General features: G+C 24.1%; 2 protein-coding genes across 2 annotated transcripts in view; one reads left to right on the top strand and one right to left on the bottom strand.

Moving 5' to 3' along the window:
- LOC126265310 (basement membrane-specific heparan sulfate proteoglycan core protein-like) overlaps nt 1-23,890 on the bottom strand; it is a 90,107-nt gene that overhangs the window by 33,298 nt on the left and 32,919 nt on the right. The gene's annotated exons all lie outside the window — the stretch shown is intronic.
- On the top strand, nt 4,471-5,828 carry LOC109597224 (regucalcin-like). Its single transcript, XM_049966817.1, has 6 exons — nt 4,471-4,537; nt 4,605-4,769; nt 4,822-5,019; nt 5,073-5,285; nt 5,345-5,523; nt 5,576-5,828. The coding sequence occupies exons 2-6, from the start codon at nt 4,613-4,615 to the stop codon at nt 5,744-5,746; spliced, it is 918 nt and encodes a 305-aa protein (XP_049822774.1). The 5' UTR covers nt 4,471-4,537; nt 4,605-4,612; the 3' UTR covers nt 5,747-5,828.

The raw sequence follows: 23,890 nt of genomic DNA on the forward strand, positions 1-23,890 counted from the left end.
AATCTAAAAATCTAAAATTCACAATGCAAAAGAGCATAAAAATATAAGAAATGTAAAGAGTTTAAAGAGTTATAAAATGTAGTGAATCTAGCAATCTGGAGCTCAACTCTTAACGATTAAAAATGGACCGTAGCATATTTGTTAATGTATACTAATGCAGGATTACAATTGTTGGTAGACAGCGGCACATTTAGACGACCTCAAATTATGTAAAGAAACTGCTTTACATTTTTATTAGTCGCCAAATGGTTGGAAAAGTGTGCGCCGATGATAAATGGACAATTTAAAGCGCAGCAATACCATAAGGATGGGGCGTTTAGCGGGTACAGTGTATGAAAGCGGAACGGAGAAAGAATCTTAGCAGTGAGAAGTTATGATGGATTAGTGTTAAGCTGCCAGACTGCTACCCTGCTACCCTTGGGATGGATGTCGGCGGTTCGTGTCGGGGCTGTTGGCCCGCCAGCGTCCCGATGGAGCGTTTCCTTAATGTTTCATGTACTTGTTTTGCCGTTTTTCGACGGCAAACAACCCCCTTCACGTCTCCATGCCGAATTGTCAGTTCAGACAATTACTTTCAACACCTTCTAACGTAATTAACTCGCCGATTTTGGGCCTCAATTTTCCTTGTAATGTCCAATGACTTAAGATAGATAAAATATCTTAATTAATTAACATAAAGAATGTACATAAAATCAGAAATAAAAAAATGAAAGAGTATTCAGATAATGTATCTGTATTATTAAAAAATTAAAAAGAACTGAAGAATTTTTGGAAAATAGAAGGAACATAAATAATCTGGGAAATTAAATAATCCTGTTTAAGTTTTAAAAAAAATAAAGATACTCTAAAAGTTATAATAAAACTAAGATATATGAATAACATATAAAATATAAAGCTGAAATGAATATGAAGAATCTAAAGATATTTGTTAAAAAAGAATAAATCAACAAAATATGTAATTATAAAAAATAAATAATTGAATGTGAAGAATTTAGAGACTTGGTTAAGTTTAGAAGAAAAAAAAACATATAAATAAACGTATTTTTTTTTGTTTAGCAGTGTATATAAAATGTTAGTAGAAATTAATTTTGTTTTAAAATGAACGTACATAGCTAAAATTAACTATGTATAGATATTCGTAAATTTGTTTAATCACAACGGTAAACAATTGCTTTTAATTAAACTGAGCATACATTTAAACCCAATACCTATATATTATTATTTTAACTGCCGGAAATGATTGTGTTTGTTTGTGGGTGGATTTTTGATTTTAGAATTTTTCGAACGTAACAACTTTAAGTTTACATGTATAATAAATAAAGGAAAAAGTAATAAAGGAAAAGTATTATTAGTTATTGAATGAAGGCGTGGATGAGTACACGTATTGTCACCATCTGGATGGTTTTCTATAGAAAGTTTCGTATTGTTTGTCTGGTCGTAATTTGTGGCGATGGAGAAAATGTTATTTTAATGTCTGGCAAGTTTTGATTCTTTTTGTTTCAAGTTGTTATAAGAAACGTGTGTATCATTTAAGAAGAAACTTCAATAATCCCATCGTTTGGTCTCATAAAAGATAACATCCACATAGTGAGACCCGCGAATCCTTTGAACATGCCGTGAATTTGTGACGGGCTCGGCCCTCTCGGCAGAGGTCGAAGGAAACTTTTGAGCCTCGCCACCGCCACCCACCTTAATGGCCTCCGATTCCAGATGCCGTGGGCTACGGGCCGCACGATGGATTCAATACAATCTCCCTATCTTGCCGGATTCGATAAGATGGTTAACAGCCGTACACACCGTACACCTCGTATCGCGATCAAACTCTCCAACTACGCTGCATAAACACCGAAACCACTTTAATTATGCTAATTAATTATCAACATAATAAACGTGTTCAATTTCACAACACTTAATTAATCACTAAATTACAGCTCTGCCTAATTTGGGTTTTATTTCAAAATTAACAACTTTATAGGGTTAAATTCCGAAACGAACTAATTTTATATTAGAGTTACAACGCCACACGTATCTAGTTTATTGCTAATATGTCTGTGTCCGCACATTATTTATCATTCTGTTACACTCAATTTTAAATCAACAATAATTACAAGCTTCATTTTACACTTTTTCCTGTTTTAACTAAAATTTCCTATACCATTTTATTACAGTAACAAAATGTTTTTTGCTTTGGTTGGATTTGTATTATATATTTTTTAGTTAAGGCTGTAAAAATATAAATTCCAATAAGTACTAATGCTAATTATCCAATAAATTTCAGTCTCAGTTTTCACCAGTTTTTTAATACAAGTGTAAAAAAACGAATCATAATATAAAATTTAAAAATCTGACAAAATCTTAATCTGAAAAAAACTCAAAAATGACAAGAATCTGTATAATTTACAAATTTAAACAATATAAAAACTCGGGAATTGAGGAATGTTTCAAAATTTAATAAAATTTTAATTTTTTCAAAAAATATTGAATAGAAAAATATGAAAAATTGAAGATAACCAAACTAATTTAAAAGACAGAAATGACAAGAATATGTATAATTTAAAATTCTGTATAATTTAAAAATTTAAACAACATAAAAAACTTGAGAATTGAGGAAAATTTAAGAAAATTTTAATTTTTGTTCAATAAATATTAAATAGAAAAACATGAAGAATTAAATATATATATAATAGTCAAACAAATTTAAAAGAAATTGAAGAATTAAAAGAAGAAATATTATCAATATTAACTACAAGCTTTGTTTTACATATTTTCTTGTTTTTACTAATGTTTATACAATTTTATTACAGCAATAAATTATTTATGTCAGTTTTATTATATATAATTTCTAGTTAAATCTATAAAAATATAAATTTCAAAAGTGCTAGGTGCTAATTAAGTATCATTAACTGGATTTCAAAATTAACTATTAAATTTCTATTTCAGTTTTCACTTATTTGTTAATGCCAAATATAAAAAGAAAAACAAGAAAAAATAATATAATCAACTTATAAAATTTAAAAATCCTGAAAAATCTGATAAAATCAGTCTAAAACAATCTCAAAAATGACAAAAATCTATATAATTTAAAAATTTAAACAATATAAAAAACTTGAGAATTGAGGAATATTTCAAATATTTAAGAAAATTTTAATTTTTTCGAAATATATTAATTTGTAAAACATGGAGAATTAAAGATATTTAAACTAATTGAAAAGAAATTGATGAATTAAAAGAAGAAATATTATCAACAATAACTACAAGCTTATTTTAGATATTCTCTTGTTTTTACTAAGTTTGTTATACGACTTTGTTACAGCAATAAACTATAAAATTTAAAAATCCTGAAAAATCTAATAAAATCAGTCTAAAAAAAATCTCAAAAATAACAAGAATTAGTATAATTTAAAAATATAAACAATACAAAAGACTTGAATATTGAGGAATTTTTAAAAAATTTAACAAAATTTAATTTTTTCAATAAATATTAAATAGAAAAACATGAAAAATTAAAAATAATCAAACTAATTTAGACGAAATTGAAGAATTAAAAGAAAGAAATATTATCACCAATAATTATAAGCTTCATTTTACATATTTTCTTTTTTTCTTAATGTTTGTTATACGACTTTATTACAATAATAAATTATTTATATAAGATTTATTATACATAATTCGAAGTTAAATCTATAAATATAATGTGCGCTAATTAAGTATAATTATACACTTCAAAATTATCCAATAAACTTCATTTTCAGTTTTCACCTATTTATTAATGTCAAATATAAAAAAGAAGAAATATAAATAATCAAAACATAAAATTTAGAAATCTTGATAAAATCACAGTCTAAAGAATCTTAAAAATAACATTAAGCTATATAAAATAATATAAAAAAAACTTGAGAATTAAGGAATAATTTCAAAAATTTAACAAAATTTAAAAATCTTGAAATATCTAATAAAATCGCAGTCTAAAAAAGTCTCAAAAATTAGACAAATCTGTATAATTTGAAAATCTATAAAAAAAACCTTAAAAAATTAGGAATAGTTCAAAAATTTAAGATTTTTTTTTCGAAAAGTATGAAGGATTAAAGATAATAAAACTATTAAAAAACACTAATAATCAAAAGATTAAAGTTCATGTAAACGTAAAAAAATCTTAATAGTTTAAAAGACCCTTAAAATCGAAGAATCTAAATAAGCTGAGAGATTAAGTTCTAAACTAAAATAGCTTAATTTTTTTAAATTCCTTAAAACTTAATTATTTTATATTACATAACTTTTTTCTCTAAATTCCAAATGAATCACTCTAAATTTAGAAAAGTTGTGCAATAAATTGAAATATGTAAGTCCAGACTTTGTAGATATCCCTTTCCCCCTTTAAACAGTGATAGAATACTAGTTAAAACTAACCAAATCAAAACAAGTAATAATAGATTACAGATAATTTTCAAGTGTGTTTACATTAGTTTAATTATTGACGTTATAAATTGTGGCCAATTCGTATGAAGTTGGCAGATTCAGATTACCTCATCAACTTTCGGTAAGTCACAATGCTATCCAGTTTCATAGCAGATAATATTAACAATGTGTTTAATGTTTGTTTGCAGTAAAAACAATGAGTCCAAAAGTGGAGACTATAACCCAACCAGCAATTTTGGGTGAAGGCCCCCATTGGGACGCCACAAACCAGTGCCTGTACTTCGTGGACATTTATGGGAAGTCCATCAACAAATACGTTCCAGCCACCAAAAAGCACACCAAAGCTGTCATTGGTACGTTAAATTATTAATACTTATAAATTTTATTGTATTGTTGATTTCCCAGGAGGTGACATTGTGACCTTAATCATACCAGTGGAGGGCCAAAAGGATAAATTTTTGATCAGCATAGGAAAACAACTAGTGGTCGTCACCTGGGATGGTGAAAGCGACAAAGTTTCAAAAATTGAACCTTTAGTAACTGTTGAAAGTGAAGGAGCCCTAAATGATGGAAAATGTGACGCCACTGGACGATTGTGGGCTGGTAAACCCAATTTATTACTTGATTTACTCAGTATTATTTTACTGAATGTGTAGGTACTTTGGGTGGCCCAAACGTCAACGGCAAAATCGAAGGTAAAAAGGGCAGCCTCTTCACCTTAATCAACAAGCAAATCAACACGCACCTGACCGGAATTGGCATCTCCAACGGTCTTACTTGGAGCCTGGACAACAAAACGTTCTATTACATCGACTCAGCAACTGGTTACTTAGAACAATACGACTGTGACATCACAAATGGGACAATATGTAAGCCACTTGATTTATCCCAAGACCAACTCTATCTTAGACAATTCTATTGAATACAGCCAACGGTAAAACCATCCTCACACTCTCCAAACATGGCATCCCCGGCCACTTGGACGGTATGACCATCGACACCGATGGTAACTTGTGGATTGCAATCTTCAACGCCAGCAGGGTCATCAAGGTGGATCCCAGGAAGCAGGACACCATCGTTCAGACCATCGACATTCCTGCTCTTGAAGTAAGTTAATCAAACCTTAAGTAGAGTGTAATAACATTTAAATTTCGTCAAGGTAACCTCTGTGGCTTTTGGTGGGCCCAATTTAGATGAACTGTATGTAACCAGTGCGGCCCTCCCTGTGGATGGACAACCCTTAACAGGCCCAAGTCACGGGGCCACTTTTAAGGTCACCGGATTGGGGGTCAAAGGATGTGCTGGTGTCAATGTTAAGTTGCTTTTATAAAGCCTTTATTTATAGGTAGATAAGGAGTAGTTCACTAATCTATTACATAAATTATAGATAAATATATTTATATATAATTATAGACGTCTGTATTTTTTTTTAATTAAAAACTTTATCAGCATCCACTTTTGTAGGCATATTAAGTTACATAAACACATTGAAGAGCACATCCACATCTTTTGTGGACGTGAAAATTGATTTTCATCCCCCGTTATTATATTTTTTGTCAATGCACCGAAATTGTCGATGATAATCACCACCAAAGGTCGCCCCACAAAACTGTAGTCGAGTTGTCGAATCATAAGCGGGATTAAAAAGTATAAAACCCCATCGCAGGCGACGAACGGAGCTGAATGTGGGGTGGGGCGGAGGGTTGGTGCGTTAATTCTATGCAGATTATTAAGAGTGGATGGGAACGGATGCACACACACACACAGCGAACCAAGTCAGATGCAGACGGGTCGAGTGTCCTCCACTGTTCCTTAATAGTTCTGTATTCAAACGCGATGCTCCAGGTTAACTGTCACTTCTATCTTTACACGCTTTTACACCCCGCCAGATTGCGACCGACTAATAACTATTATATGTTCGCATTTTACTAGTCTGGGGGAATATTAAATTTCGACTTGGATGAATGCCTCACAATTTTTATTTATCTTTATGAATGCCTGTTTCCTATTGTTTTATTGTGGCAGAATTGGTTTTATTAATGAGTTCCATGGTTAAATTAAAGGAAAACGTGCAAACAAATATTTGATTAATTTGTCAAAATTTCCATGATGTAAGTTACAGATGTTACGATAACAAACTACCTAAAATTGGATGATTTGAGAATGCTCAAGGGCAAATTTTCAAATAAAACCAAGATACAATCTAATTAATTAATTAATTACTGCTGAAAACTGAGTAGAGGAACACTATTTAAAGTCGTCAATAAACAACGAATGTTTTAATTTGGGACAACCAATTGTTTAAATGTCAATTTGCATAATTACTAATTAAAAATAATTATAAAATGATATCACTTTTCAATTGATCTTTATTGAATTTATTGGCCCACCAATCCAAAATAAATGTTAATAAAAATCCAGTTAACTTACGCATTCACCAAAATGAAGAATATATTACCTGAAACAAAAATTAAAATTAAATCATAAATTTTGTACATCAGCACATTTTAATGTCAAATGTTTACTATTAAAATTCGATAATAAATTATTAATGATGTTAATTTACTATTTCAAAATTAAACAGTTGTTTAATGACCCATAATGTAAAATACAGAAATTATTTTATATAAAACGTTTTAATAAAAATATAAAATTTTGTTGGTCATGCAACTATTTAATAATTAATTACAATGAATATTATATTAAAATAATAATTTGTACTTTAATTAGATTAATTTAAAGGATTGTTCGTTGATATTTTGTTTTAGTAGCATTAAATTCCATAATGGTTTAATTTACAATTTTTTACAAATTCATTTAAACACTGGAACAATATAACAAAACAAACGAATTTCAATTTTCATTGCATTTAATAATAACAATTATCCTATTATTAAAATAATGTATATATTTTATTTTAAAAAAATGATATATGTGACCTAATTGTGGTATAAAAATATAATTAAATAAAATTCTATAGAAAATTTAAGAGTTCAGAGATTAGTAAATTATTTATGCCCTGCATGCAATTATTGATTAATAAGTCACATTAATTAAATTATTATAATTAAATGGTTTCATATAATCGATTAGTGCTTAACTGGATTAACTGGAAGATTTATACATGTATGTACATTATGTTGTGTTTTAGAAAGAAATTTACAAGACAAGTTTTTATTTATCATGAAACAACTTTTGATAAAATAAATGAAATGAAATTTTCAGATCTTTCTTCTTTTATTTTTTATAGTTTATTCAATAATTTATGTCATTTGCGGCAACTTATTTAACAGATACATAAAATGTTATGGTTTTAAAAGACTATCAACATTTCACAATTTCAATGTTTAATTATTAGAAAAATTATTATTAATTATCAAAAAATAAATTTTATTATTGTCACACAGCATTTTTTTTTAAATTTAATACATAAAATTCAAAATTTTCTAAATTTTTTATTAAATTTTTTTACATTTATTTATTTTATTTACATTTATATAAAAATTCTATATTATTGTTCATCGTATTTGTTGAAATTTTATAATTAATTAATAATTTTATAATTAAACAACGTGTTATAAAATTAAAGAAATTAAATTTTCTCCAGATTTGCAATTTTTTGTATTTTATTCAATAATTTATAGAATTTTTGTGCATATTTAACAGATATAAAATTTTTCGTTTTAAATAATTACAAATATAAATATTATTTAAGAACATATTTAAAAAATTCAATGTTTACTTATTAGAAAAATTATTATTAATTACTAGAAAAATAATGTTTTGTAATTTTCATAACTGTTTTCCCAGAATATTTTTTTTTAATATAAATTATATAATTTAAATTTTTTTGTAACAATTTCAATGTTTAATTATCAAAAAAATTATTATTAATTATTAGAAAAATAATTTTATAATTGCCATAACTGTTTTCAAAGCATTTTTTTAAAATTTAATAGATAAAATTCCAAAATTTCTTTTTCCAAATTTTAATTATTAAAATTATTATTTTTTTTTATTTATAATTAAATAACTTTTTGTAAAATGTATGAAATAAAATTTTTTCAAGATATTTTTTATGTTTTACAATTTTTTCGTATTTTATTAATTAGTTTGTGGAATTTTTGGACATATTTAACAGATATTTAAAATTTTTCGTTTTAAACAGTTAAAAATATAAAAATTATTTAAGAATATGTTTAACAATTTCAATTTTTAATTATTATTAATTACTAGAAAAAAGTGTTTTCACAGCATTTTTTAATTTAGTAGATAGAATTAAAAAATTTCTTCGAAATAATTTTAATTTCTAATTTTTTATAATGTATTCAATAATTTATGGCATATTGCAATATAATTCACAGTTTTTTACAGTTACCAATATGAAAATATTTAAAAAATATATTAGATTAGTTAATTTAAATTTTTATTATTAGAAAAAAAAAAGAATATATGGATAAAAATTAACAGATAAAATTCAATAATTTCTCTTTCCAAATTTTAATTATTAAAATTATTTAAATTTATTTTATTCTTCAGATTTTTTTATCTTTTACAATTTTTTATAATTTATTCAATAATTTTTTCAACATAATTGGCAGATATATTAAATTTTTATCTTAAAACTACAAATATGAAATTTTATTTATTTGTTTGACAAATTCAATATTTAATTATTAGAAAAATTAATTAATTAATTAATCATTATTAGAAAAATAATTTTATAATTTTCGTATATGTATATATATTTTTTAAATTTAACAGATAAAATTGAAAAATTTCTTTCCAAAATTTTACTTTTTTAAAAATTTTTACCTTTATTTAGTATTATATATTTATTTTAATTTTAATAACACATTAATAATTAATAATTTAAGAAATATTTATTTATAAATTTTTATTTTTTTTTAATGATTTTTTGAGAATTTACGTAAAATTACTCCACAAACAACATTTAAATCCACATTTTTAGTCGGTGACAATAATTTGGCAATGCATGTGAAATAAATTCGACATGACCGAATCTGTGTCAATATATTAATAGTTTTTGACAGTTTTTCGCGTAATTTGAGAACGTGGCTAGTCTTATTGATTCCAAAGTTTCTACTCAGATGCCTTCCTAAAGAGTTAAAGAGTGTAAAAGTTAAAGTGATAACATAAGGTGGTAGGTCGATCCCGTCTTTTGTGCCGTCTAAATTTATTTCCCCCGAACACTTGTTTTATTTGATTTTTATTAAAAAATGGCTTTCGGTATTTTTAGAAGCAGTTTATCTGCACTAGGCGCCGGTCATTAATATGTATAACATAATGTAGTGGCATAAAAGAGTTCTTTCATAAGATTCATAAGATTAATTTAAAAATTAATATAAAGACTCCAGTGTGAAGTTTACCAGTACGTGAGACACCTTATAGAGCATACCAGATTTTATTTATATGAATAATATATCCGACACTGTGCAGTTAGGGAGCGATATTTTTAGAATTCCATGTATAGTGTGTCGGATAATTTATTAACATTACTCCTTGTTGGAACTTTCAGCTGAATATTAAACCATACATGCGGATAACATTTTAACGTTTATGTTTAAAACTCGGCAAATTTCGCAGTGTACTTGAACTTCCACCAACACCCATATCTTATGACCTCCCATCCCATTATTTACCACCATTTCGTCGCACCAAACGAAAAAATTGGGTATGATTTAATTTCATATCGGCACCCAACCGAAATTTAACGTCGGTCAGTGTGGGGGAGTAATATTGGATTTACGGGTGGAAATTTCTCTCGGTGTCACGTCGTGGTGTAAACTAGATGTGAATTAGTTATACATACACAGCTTATTGTTGGATCTGTCACTGGAATCGATTTTTCAATTGGTCCTAATTGATGCTAATAAGTTCAGAGTTGCGAATCAATCTTGATGTTTGGAGAGTTACGTTACGTGTGGCATTTTCTAAGAGATATTAATTATTTATATCAGTGGACAATTTAGAGAGTCACTTTTGACACGACCCACATTTGGGTGGTGCACAAAATTAAAAGCAAATTAATAAAACATAATTTATTTAAACAATTTACATAAGGAAACAGATGGAAATGTCCCATAAAAAATAGTTGTTAACCATAACTTTAAAATTTGTGAAAATGTTTGGGTTTACAGAAAGAAAATCTGTTTTATTGTTCTAACGATATAAAAGAACTTATGTTTCTCACAGTTTCGTAGAAGTTTTACAGTTTTACATAATATTATCATTGAGAGTTCAGTACTTTGAATTTTACACAAACAAAGAAATTTATTTAAAATACTGGACTTTTATTATTTTAATCAGTATCACCAAATTAAAATCCTAAGTATAATTAAGTAATTTACAAATACATAAAATAATCAATATTTTTACATAATTATTTACAAGCTCAATTAAATACTATTTGTATTCATAATTTTATTAATGAGATTTCAATATTTAAAACAAATATGTTAATTAAATAGTTTTTTCTATTTATGGTAAGATAATTAATTACAAGATTTTCAATATAAAAAATAAACTAACTTCACCAACGTGACAGCAGAAATAATTTAATTTCTGAGAAACAAATAAATAAATCAGCCTCAAAATTGGAAAAGATTGTGCATTAATTAATAATTAAACATTACTGTCAGTATCAATTATATTAAATTTCATTTAATTGGTTTAAAATTTGTTAAATGTAGTGGTAAAATTAATATCTAGAAATGATATTTAAATAAATTGAACTAAAATATTTTATTCTGACTGTAATTATTTAATCAGAAATCATTAACAAGAATAACATGATTGTTTTTATCACTATAATTAGGATAACAATTATAATGTATACATCATAAATTTACATCAATTATAAAATAAAAAACATAATTACTTAAAACACATTCATTAAGAAAAAAAAAACATTTTCATTTTTATGTAAAAATAATTATATAACGAATTATTTTTATTTAAAAAATGTTGATAAAAATATAAATAAAATAAATAAATATAAAAATTTGTGTAATAAAACATATTAAAATTTGCAGTACAATACTTTTTAAAATTTATTGATAAAAAAGTATTTATAAAAATATATAAAGAATTATTTTTATTTAAAAAATATTAATAAAAAATATAAACATTTAAGATATTTTTAAAAATATATTTATATAAAATATTAAAATTGGAATTTAAAAATGATAATAAAAATTTATTACAATCATAATTACACCACATAAAAAAATTAAAAAATATCTCATTATAATAGTTTATAAATAATTTACAATAGAATAGAATATTATTATTATTAATAAAAAATATGCAACAACAATATAGAATAAAAAATAATTTCCTTCCTTGTCAAAAATTTTAAATTTTGGTGAATGAAACAATAAAATCATGAAACGTTTTTAATTTGATATATTCGAATACTATATTATATAAATAATATATAAATATTTCTTTTATAATTAAAATATAATATATAAAATATAGATTTTAATAATTACAATTATGATTTTATATTTCTTTTAATTTTTGTTGTAAATTATTAAAATTATAATTAAAACGTATTTAATTTTTTTTCATTTTGTATAGTTTTTATATCATATTAAATTAATAATTAATACATAAATATTATTTTCTTTATGTCTTCAAATATTCAATTTTTCAAAAATTATTAGAAATATTGATTTCCAATATTTTATTTACCTAATTTTTTCTTATGTTAATTTTATTTTGAAAATATAAAAAAATTTAATATATTATATGTTGAATTATTTTTGTCACAGAATTTTTTTTATAAACAAAATATTTAAATTTATTAAAAAATATTTGTTTTATTAAAATATATGGTTATTATTATATTTTATTGAAAATTTTATTTATTTTATTTTTATTCATCTAATTTTTTTCTTATTTTTCTTTTTGTGTTTTTTATTACATTACATTATTTTGGTCACAAAATATTGAAATTTTTTTATAAATATATCCATGTTTATATATCTTAATAATTATTTGTTGTTTTAAATCTATTAGAAATATTGATTTTCAATATTTTATTGAAAATTCTATCATTGCTACATTATTTTATTTATATTTATCTAATTTTTTTCTTATGTCCTTTTTTGTATTTTTTATTTTAATTCCAATTTTATAAATTTTAATTATTATTATTATTCTGAAAATATAACAAAATCTGTTATGATTCTAGGTTGAATTATTTTGGTCATAAAAAATATATATTTTTTATAGTCAAATATTTAATTTTCATAAAAAATACTATTTTAATATAATTACCCTAAACTAAATAATTAAATTTAAATAAATATTATATATAGTATATATAATATTTATTTATATATTTATATATATAAATATATAATAGTATATCCAAATATTTAATAATTCAAAAAATAAAAATCTATTAGAAAAATTGATATTTCAATCAATATTATTCATGGACATTTATTTTTGTTTATCTATTTTTCTTTTTCTTTGATTTTCTTCATATTTTTTATTTGAATTCAAATTTTATATATCTTAATTATTATTATGTCAAAAATGTGACAAAATTTGAATTATTTAGGTCATAAAATATCTAGTTTTTATAAAAATATCCAAATTTAAATTTAGAAGACTTGTGGAACTATAAAAAATTAAACAAAAAATGTTTTAGTAATGTATAAGGAAAAATATTTCACTATTAAAAAAATATCTAATTTTATCTGAATGTTGCACTGGTTTTCCCCAGTAGTAAGCGGTGCAATCTTGCAGGATAATTTGGACGGCCCGTAATTAATTATAAATTCCGTTCAGTTCCTCATTTCTTAGCCCGGCGTCGCACATGTTAATGGCCCACCTATTACAGACATTTATGCCCGTACAATTTACATAATACAGCGATGTCTGGCATTGTTATGAACATTAGTGACATCATAGTTCTATTTATTACAAGATACTGGATTACCAAGAGCGTATCGAAGTAAACGGGCCCAGTCTTGCATGCTTGGACACAAAACCGTGGTGAAATCTGTTTGAATAGCCAAACCCAAATTGACACATCCTTTTACGGTTTTTGTTTGAGCAAACAATTTTGGTGACCATTACTAAAACTGGTGACCTAAGTCTATTGTTTAATGTTTCGGGAACTAAAATGGTGTTGTTGCGATGCTGTTCAATTAGAGACGTTGACAATTGCACTTAAATTGGGCGTTGAATGACAAAGACGTTAAATCAGAATCAAAATGGAATGAGTATGCTTAATGCAACTATTTAGATTGTGCCCTACTTGACCGTCACCACGTTAATGGTGGCCTGTTATCGACAATTTAAATTAGTAATGTATAATGAAAAAAAAAACAACAAGTCTTGATCATTACCACAGTACATATATGGAGTAGTTTTAAAATATTGTTTATATGGAACGCTAATGGAATTCGGTATTTTTTTATTACGGTATTGACTCAGAAATCGTAATACGTATCGAATGATTTATGTTGGCGTATATTAATTTGAAAATAATAGTTCTGTAATACAATATGTTTACTTGAAACATGTTTACTGATCTATTTTCATTATTTGGAAAAAGCGGAATGTGTTATTCATCATCTAGGAATACGATGAAGTATCGGGAATCAAATTATTTATCGGGTTTACTTGATTTGTAACCTCGTTACATTGTTAGTTAGTTAGTTTCGGTTAAACAATGAATTATTTTTGGGATTTTCTAATGACATGCATTGTATATCAGTTAATTTCTATGTATCAGGTGAATATGCTAAACTTCATAACTAGACACATGTTTATTAAAACAATACAATTGTCTGGTGTTAATTAACTTATGAACGTGCAAGAAGAATTACGGCCATTGTTTGTATCTGATAAAATAAACAAAGTTTTGCATTATTTATGTTGCATTGTTATTTTATTATTAAATGCAAATAATGTGATTACAAATATAAATTGCATTTAATTTAAAATCTCGATTACGTTTTATTTTAAATGAAATCCTAAAATGAACATGAATTAATAATTGAAAATAGTTGTATTAAAAAGTTTTATTATTAAAAAATCTCAACAATTGCCTGAAATATTTCAGTATACTGAAATTTATTAAATGTTTGGGACAATGCTCATTTGAAAATCGGAATTGGAATACTAATATAAACTAATTATCATATTTTAATGGCACATTTCTAATTAAGCAATAGTATGTTTTTTGAATATTTTATATTTAGTTTAAATTAAAGTTTCATATATTCAAACATATATAAATTAAATATAATAATAATGTTATTACATCATTATTTATTTAATTGACAGATAATTTTTATTATAAAATTTACTTTTATAAATATAATATTTATTTGTTATATTTTTAACTATTTCTAATTTTTATTTATTATTCAATTTGAATTCATTTTTGAGATAAAAATAATCATGCTAATTTTAAATATATTTTGATAAAAATGTTTCAGTGGATAATTTCTTAGGATTAAAACTTAAAATTATATTTTTTATGTAATTTACTTTGGATATTTTAAACATTTATAATATAATCTGACATCCTTTATTTTTAATTAATATTATAATTTACTTTTCTTTAAAAATAGTAAAAATTTTAATAAAATTAGAAAATAAAATATTTAAAAATAATAATAAAAATTTATTACAATCATAATTACACTGTATAAAAATAGTTAGTATTGTATTATTTATAAAGATGGCAAATAATGAATGTTTTTTTGAAATTAAATATTGCATGTTTATATTTTAAATATATAATAAAAATTTATTTCACACCTAATTACACCATAATATCCAATCCAAATTTTATGTCTCCGCAATTAAATTATAAATAAAAATTATTTTTCAAAATATTTTTTTCATTTTGTCTAAAAATAACTTATAATATTGAAAAGTTATGATTTTTTTGGAAAAATAAACTCTTAGTTAAAAAAATAGTGTTGAAAAAAATATAAAAATTGTTCATTAAAATCAGTAAATTCTTAAAAATTTAAGAATATTATTTCAAAAATAAAAATAAGAGATGTTAGACTATAATAATATAGTTGAATATTTTTAATAATAAAAATATAAAAATAAAAATAAAAATAAAATATATTTTTATAACTAAAAATATTAAAAATATCCAAAGTCAGTCATAAAAAAATATATAATTTTTAAATACTTTCTTCATTATATCTAAAAATAATCTTTAACCTTAGAAATTATTAATTGAAATATTAAATCTTCAAAATAAAATAAAAACATGATCAAAAGTAATTAAAATTATCTAAATGAAAACATTAATTATAATTATAATTTCAAATTTTAAAAAAAAATTATATTTTATAGTAAACATAATAAATAATAATAAAATATCCTTAATCTAAAATTAAAACATTAATGACAATACAAAATTAAAAATAATTTCCTTCCCCACCAAATTTTACTAAATTTTATAACTCCACTATAAAAAATTGATGAATGAAAGAATAAAATCTGAATTTTAACTGAACGGAATTTATAATTAATTACGGGCTATCTAAATTATTTCGCAAGAATGCACTACATATTACAGGAGGAAGCAAATGCAATATTCAGATAAGTTTGGCAATTTTTTATACAAATTATGGGAAAACTAAATAATAATTAAATAATCTAGGTTAATTTATAGTTTATTGAATTATAAAAACTTTTGAATTCATCTAATTAAATTCATTTTTTAACTATTTTTAATAAAATTATGTTGATAATTGGCTCAATTAAAATTCATATTTGTATAACCCGAATAAAATTTATAAAAAGTTTTTATTTAACTGACATTATATAACAGTATTCAGTATAAACAATATTTATTTTTAAAACATTATAATAAAACTTTACTTATTTTGTTGACGTTAAAAATAAGGAATATAATTAATATTTTAATGGAATGAAATTACTAAAATATAAAAAATTTATATTCATTACAAAAATGCTAATTTTGAAACTGATGAAATTTGTTTGGGATTCCAGAAAAATTTACAGGATCCAGAAAAAGTATGTAGGCCACAATTTGTATGTTTTATTTCACTTTGATCATATTTTAAGATTTTTAAAACTAATAAAACGTTTCCCTGAAATTTTCTTATATATACAAATTGACGAGACTTCTTTATAATGTTTAGATAAATCGGTTACTTAAAAACCAATATAAGATTTTCAACTCAAGTTTCAATATTACGATTATCAGTGGCAAAATATTATTTCATCACATATTAATTATATTTAATAGTAGAAATAACATGGCAAGAAAATATTCAGATATTGTATTCTATTTTATTTGAACAGAATATCCATAACTATAACTATAAAACTATAAATTGTGCCTCTGATGTAGAAACCTAATATCCAATCCTTATATTTGTATCCCTTATTTTTCAATATTTACTCCCAATATTTACGTTAAATCGTCCAAATTTAATGCTTTTTGACATGAGCATTATATTTAAAAACTTTCCTCTTGTACACAGGAAGGCTTCTCCAATTCCAATACGAACAAAAATACAAATTAGTGTTGTTCCACATTTCCCCATGTTTACCTATAGTGTTTAGATAGACCACATAGATCCTCAAACCATCATATCCGAACTGCCAGTTAAGTCTTAGATGTTAATATTATTGTGTATATCTTTGTGAAAGTCTGGATTTACAACGGCCAGAAATTGTATGCACAAGCAAGACGATACTTCCTCAAATCCATCCACCTTCATTACCATTTTCAAGTCGATTTTTAACCAATTGGCCAACTCAGCAGACGGCTTATTGATATACACACAACCTGATCGTGCGATTTTTTCATGCACCGCCGAAATGAAGTGTCTCGAGGGATGAAATCGATTAGGGCGATCAAGTTTTCTATGAATAAAACAGGATTACCCCGACTAAAAATAAACACGTTCAAATATAGTTTACCATATATTGTTGATGATTAAAAATCACACGTTATCTTAATTATACGGAAAGTAAAACTGTGTAACAAGAAGGGCAATTTAGTTATCGTTTATATACAATACAAACGTGCTTTTATGATAATTAAAATGTAGGGTACGTAAAGCAAATGGTAGATAATAAATTGATTTTATGAGCACGTTTTATTAAACAGATTAGTACTAAGAAATTTGTAATATTTCTTAATATTTCTATGACCAAATGAGATATTTAGGTCATTGTTCATCCTGTAATTTCAGCCATTATTTACTTAGGAAAACACGTCTTTGAGTTTTATTATTATTGTCTTAAAATTAATTATTTTCAAATGAAATAAAACGGTGTAAAAAAATAAATGCTTATAAATTATTATTATTAATAAATTAATCATAGATTATTCAAAATTTTAAAACAGTTAAATTATTTTTATTGATAAAAGTTCCTGTAAAACTACATTTTTATCTTATTACTATTAATTTTTATTTACTTTATGGTATGTTTTTTATTAAAAAAATCTCAATAATTGCCTGAAACACTTCACTGAGATGAAATTTATTAAATCTTCAGAACAGTGTTCTTTTGAAAGTTGTTTATTATTCTGCTGATTTTAATTAAAAAATATTTCTATATACATATATTTATATTGAAAAATGTTTTTTAAGGATTTTCAGTTTTTATTTCATAATTTTTATGTTTTTATTCACTATTATTTCTTTAATTGACAAATAACCTTTATTATAAACTTTACTTTTATAAATCTGTCTATATTTTTATCTATTTTTGTTTTTTATTTATGTTGTAAACATTGTCAAGATAAAAATAATTATGTCAATTTTAAAAATATTTTGATAAATAATGTTTCACTGAATAATTACTCAGAATTAAAACTTACTTTTAGACAAAATGAGATAAATATATGTATTTTTTCTATAATTTATTTTAGCTATTTTTAATGTTTATTAAATAGATTGACATCCATTAATTTATATTAATAAGATACCTTATGTTTCTCAAACAATAGTGAAGAATTTTAAGAATGAAAATTAAATTAAAAATGTTTCTTCTCAATTAAATTTAAAATATTTAAAAATAACAATAAAAATTTATTACACACTGCATAAAAAAATATTTTATAGTCACATTAAAATAGTTTAAAATTAATTTATAATACAATAAAATATTGTTATAAAAATAGCCACAATCAAAAATAAATTTTATACCTCTACAATCAAATAAAAAAAAATCATTTTTTTAAATATTTTTTCCATTTAGTCTAAAAACTTTTAATATTGAGGTCATTATTAAAAACATAACAAAAAATCATTTATTTAAAAGTAGTGTTGAAAAAAATATACAAATTTTTCATTAATTCTTTATAATTCATAATTTTTATGATGTAAAGATTGTTGAGACAAAAATATTATGTTATCTCTACTAATTTTAAAGATTTTTTGATAAAAAATGCTTTAGTTAATAATATCTCAGAATGAAAAATTATTTTTAGAAAGAATTAATTAAATATTTAAAATATATATACTTTTTTATAATTTACTTTGGGCATTCTTAATATTTATAAAATATTCTAGCATCCATTAATAATAATTATTAAAGAATATCAAGTTCTAAGCCACAATAAGTATGAAAAAATACTTAAATAAATAATAAAATATAATAATTCATTTTATATTTACTGTTATTATCATTATTATTATATAATGATAATTTCTTATTAAATTATGATAAAATTAAATAATTTAAAATTTACGTAATTAATTAAGTGTTTTTGGATTTCATAATAATATAAAATTATTAATATTTTAAATCAAAAGGTCTATAAAAGCACATTTTAGTTTTAATATAAATAAAAAACTTAATTTTATATTTTTTGTTCACATTGTTAAACTTGAAGTATAATAAAATTACATCAAACTTTATGAATAATAAAAAATTAAATATATTATTATTTAATAAATTAAAATTACACACGAAAATTAACCTAACTAATTTATAAATTGTAAACTGTAGTAATTAATATTCTCTTTATAATAATTATCTTTATAATAATTTTGATAGTTCCTGAATAGCTCAACGGACACCTAAATGATATCTTAGATAAAAGCAAAGTCACTGACACACTTGAATATCTAGTTTTCAGTCTACTCAGCATTCTCGAACAAATTTGCAAACCAACTATAGTATAGTAATTCCGTAAATGCACTCTTTAATCGCAGCTTAAGAAAAGTACAGTAAAAATGCTTTCGAACGTGAAAAAATATACATTTAGTGTTGGAGGGGCCTCGGATAAAGTAAATATTGACCGGAGAAAGACATCTTCCAACACTTAGGACCATTTTCATAGAAAAATATCTGTAATAGATCATGATTTATGATCTCAGACGATGGTCCACCTACTCACAAAATAATTCGATAAGTCAGTCACCTTCATTGGTTACTTTATTAACATATTATAGTTAGTTAAGTGTATGACAAGATTATTCAAATGCGTTTTAAGACCACGATTTGTCATTTGTGACGAACAACTTTGCACTGAGCACACAAAACAGCACGTGAATCACCGCAGATTATTCAAATTAACAAAAAACTAAACAATAATAATAAAAAAACAGGCTGAAAATGTGTTTTTTAAATGCAAATCAGTATTTAAGGTACATTAAGCAGTGAGGTCAACAAAGCGGGGGTCGGTTTTAAAACGGGGCGGGCCATTATCAAATGCATTTATTAGTGACATAAATCCAAAATCCGACTTTTCCTCGACATTGTGCCGGTACAATGGACCGACTGAACGAATAATACCGGTCTTTATGAAGATCGCCCAGGTGACGTCATTTAGTCAGTCATTTGTGGAGTGATGTGACAATGTGATATAATGAACGGCTTGGAACTGCCTTTTCGGTTTCGAATTAATGCCAATACACGTGTATAGGGCTCTCTGCCTCACTACACCTAATAATAATAACATCAAAATGTTTATGTGATGTTTTATGTCGAAATAAATTGGGGTTGTAGATTTTATTCTTTATTTTTTTAATAGAATTAGCCACTCTTATTTTCATATCGTATTTTAGTTATAATTTTATATTTTGATGAATTTTAAAATAATTTATTTATTTATACTTTTTTAATTTAATGTTAAATAAAAAATATAAACAATTTTCCTTATTCTAAATAAAAATAAAAATAAAAATTTTACAAATTTAAATGAACTCATTACAGCAATTCAAGAAGCTTGAAGAGATAAAGATTAGTTGTATATTCAGAAAATGGTCCAGTCTATACCACGAAGATGGGCCAAAATTATAAAACAAAGAGGATATTATACAAAGTGTTAGTGTCAAATTAAATAACACAGATTTAAACAACAAAAATCCCCATCAAAATTAAAGTTGCTATATTTATGTCCAGCACAATTCAAAAAAATATTTGTAACATTTTTTATAATAAGAATTTAGTAGTTTTTATATTACTATATAAAACAACAATAGTAACTTAATATTATTTTAACAATTTTCATTAAATAAAAGAGTTATGGCTGAAATAAGTTACCATTATAATGTCCACTACTGTATATATAAAAGTTCCCTCTATGATAACTTTTGAATGGAATAAGATATTAACTAAATTTTTCAGTAAAGTGGATATATGCCAAATTGCCAAGTACCATATGGGCATTGTCAATTATTATTTTAATGGATACCTCTTTTAAAAGGTATTTTTAGATTCTAATCAATGCTTTCCTAACTAAAATCGGTTGAATATTATGAGTAATATATTTAATATGAGACTTATTAGTCTTCTCTTATCATTAAAACAAAACCTCTCATCTAATTTAATTGTTTAATTAATGGTTCAAAGTTTTCTTCTTATACTTTTAGAAATAAGTCTCCTGAAATTCAGCAGGTCACATTTCCACAGTACATATTATGTTATACAGATCAATCCTTATGTTAATAAATAGAGAACATAATCAGGGAAGTGTGCAATTCGGCGAAAGTACACATTGCACATTTGCTTGTTTATTAACAAACCAATTTTAGATAATAGATTTGAGAGCTTCAGCAGTAACCGTCATAAACGCAAGGAACACAAAAGCGTCGTCCCACATTCTAAAAATAAGTCCCAATCAATTTTATTGACCCATCTTCAACATTTGTAAATCCATCCCGATTAAAATATGTCCGCATTAACGATTTTTTTCTAAATTAAACAAATACACAAACGCCGTTTCATCGCACGTCCATTTTTATGGACGCCAATAAATTCCTGCACAGTTACAGACAGAAAACGCGTGTTTATTTAAATATATTAAGTCATAAAATTAATTTTCACACGCGTGGATCTTCAAATCTTAAATCAAAGAAACACATCGGAGGGTGAATCACACCTAAATCATTAAATTGGAACTTGCTGTTAAATAAAATATGGGGGTATCGATGCAATTTTAAATTTATATATGTTATTTAGTGATTTACGATGTTTGGATTAACGGTTTTATTTATTTCTGTTAGACAAAAATTAACGGCTGAAAACTGGATTTTATGATAAATGCAATTATTCGTGATAACGTTAAAATTGAATAATAGAATTGGACGAAACAACCAGTATTTCAAATACATTTAAATGTATTTAATATATATATATATACATGGAGCTTTTTTTAGCCGTTGGATATTTTCGCATTGAAAACAGCTTAAGGCCGACTGGAAACTTTAAATATATTCAAAAAGTATAAAGCACTTTTTGATATATTTGCAAAACACTGCCGTTATATTTTCATGTCGTGGTCCCCACGTTTTATTTGATTTATACACATATATCCTTGCACTTTAAGTGAATTGTTTGTCTGTCAATAAGTTTGCCCGGATTTATTCCGGGCTGAGAGTTTCGCGTATTCCTGACACAGTTTACGACAAAATGTATTAACAGCCGTTTTACGTGCATTATTCACGTTGCTGGGAGGCCGCAACGATTTTTTTTTTTTTTTTGAAATGCACAAATTTTGCGTTGATGGGAGCATTATTAAAAATTGAAACAAAGGCGGTTTGGGAATACAAAACAATTTGGGAAATAAATTTGAAATTTATTTTTATCTGAACTGACCTCTGGGTACCAAAATATAAGGGAGTTAAATTTCATCAACATTATTAAACATCGTGCAAATCATCGATAAAATACGCAACGAACTGTAAAACATGTTTAGCACGTGACGAAAATATCGGTTTTAGCTACGCAATGTCAACAATCAAATATAAATAAATAAATATAATATTTTTGTGGGTTCATTAATAATTTTTTAAAAGAATACAATAATATTTTTGTCCCCAAAGCATTTTTTATTCACATTTAAAATACATTAACATTAAAAATGTTTAAAAAACATACAAAATATTCAACAAACAATAAAATATTTAAAAAAAAACATTGAAAATGTTTGTACATTACTAATATACAGATGACAAATTACCATTGATAAAATTCTGAAAGTTAAAAAATATATTTTATTCACGACAAACATTAAAAATATCTAAAAAACATTGAAAATATTCTCTATAAAGCTCTATATTAATATTATACAATCAGGAAGAACAATATAATTGTTTTATATATTAAAAATTAAGAAAATTAAAATTGTCATTAATAAAAAACATTAAAAATATTAAAAAAAAACATTGGAAATGTTTTCTATAAAGCTATATATTACTAAAATAACAAAGGGTAAATTATCATTGTTAAAAGTTTATAAGGATTCTGAAAAATTAAAATATACTTTACTCTAGACAAACATTAAGAATATCTGAAAAACATTGAAAATGTTCTCTATAAAGCTCCATATTATTAATATTCAAATAGGAAGAAAATTATAATTGATTTATATATTGAAGATTAAGAAAATTAAAATTTTTCATTCATAACGTACATTGAAAATGTTTTCTATAAAACTGTATATCACTAAAATAACATATGGTAAATTATCATTGTTAAAGATAAGTTTATAAAGATTCTGAAATTGAAAATATATTTCACTCTAGAAAAACATTAAGAATATCTGAAAAACATTGAAAATGTTCTCTATAAAACTCTATATTATTAATATTCAAACTGGAAGCAAATATCATTGTTTTGTATATTGAATATTGTTTAAAATTGAAATATGTTTCATTCATAAGGAACATAAAAAATATTTAAAAATCATTGAAAATGTTTTCTATAAAACTGTATATTACTGAAATAATAAACAGAGGGTAAATTATCATTGTCAAAAGTTTATAAGAATTCTGAAAATTAAAATATGTTGTACTCTTGACAAACATTAAAAATATTTGAAAAACATTGAAAATGTTTTCTCTAAAGATCTATATTATTAATACTTAGCAAACTATCATTGTTTTGTATATTGAAAATTAGTTAAAATTAAAACATTTTTCATTCATAGCAAACATTAAAAATATTTAAAGAAGATTGAAAATGTTTT

Source organism: Aethina tumida, chromosome 4, assembly GCF_024364675.1.
Source record: "Aethina tumida isolate Nest 87 chromosome 4, icAetTumi1.1, whole genome shotgun sequence".
In the NCBI taxonomy this organism is placed as follows: Eukaryota; Metazoa; Arthropoda; class Insecta; order Coleoptera; family Nitidulidae; genus Aethina; species Aethina tumida.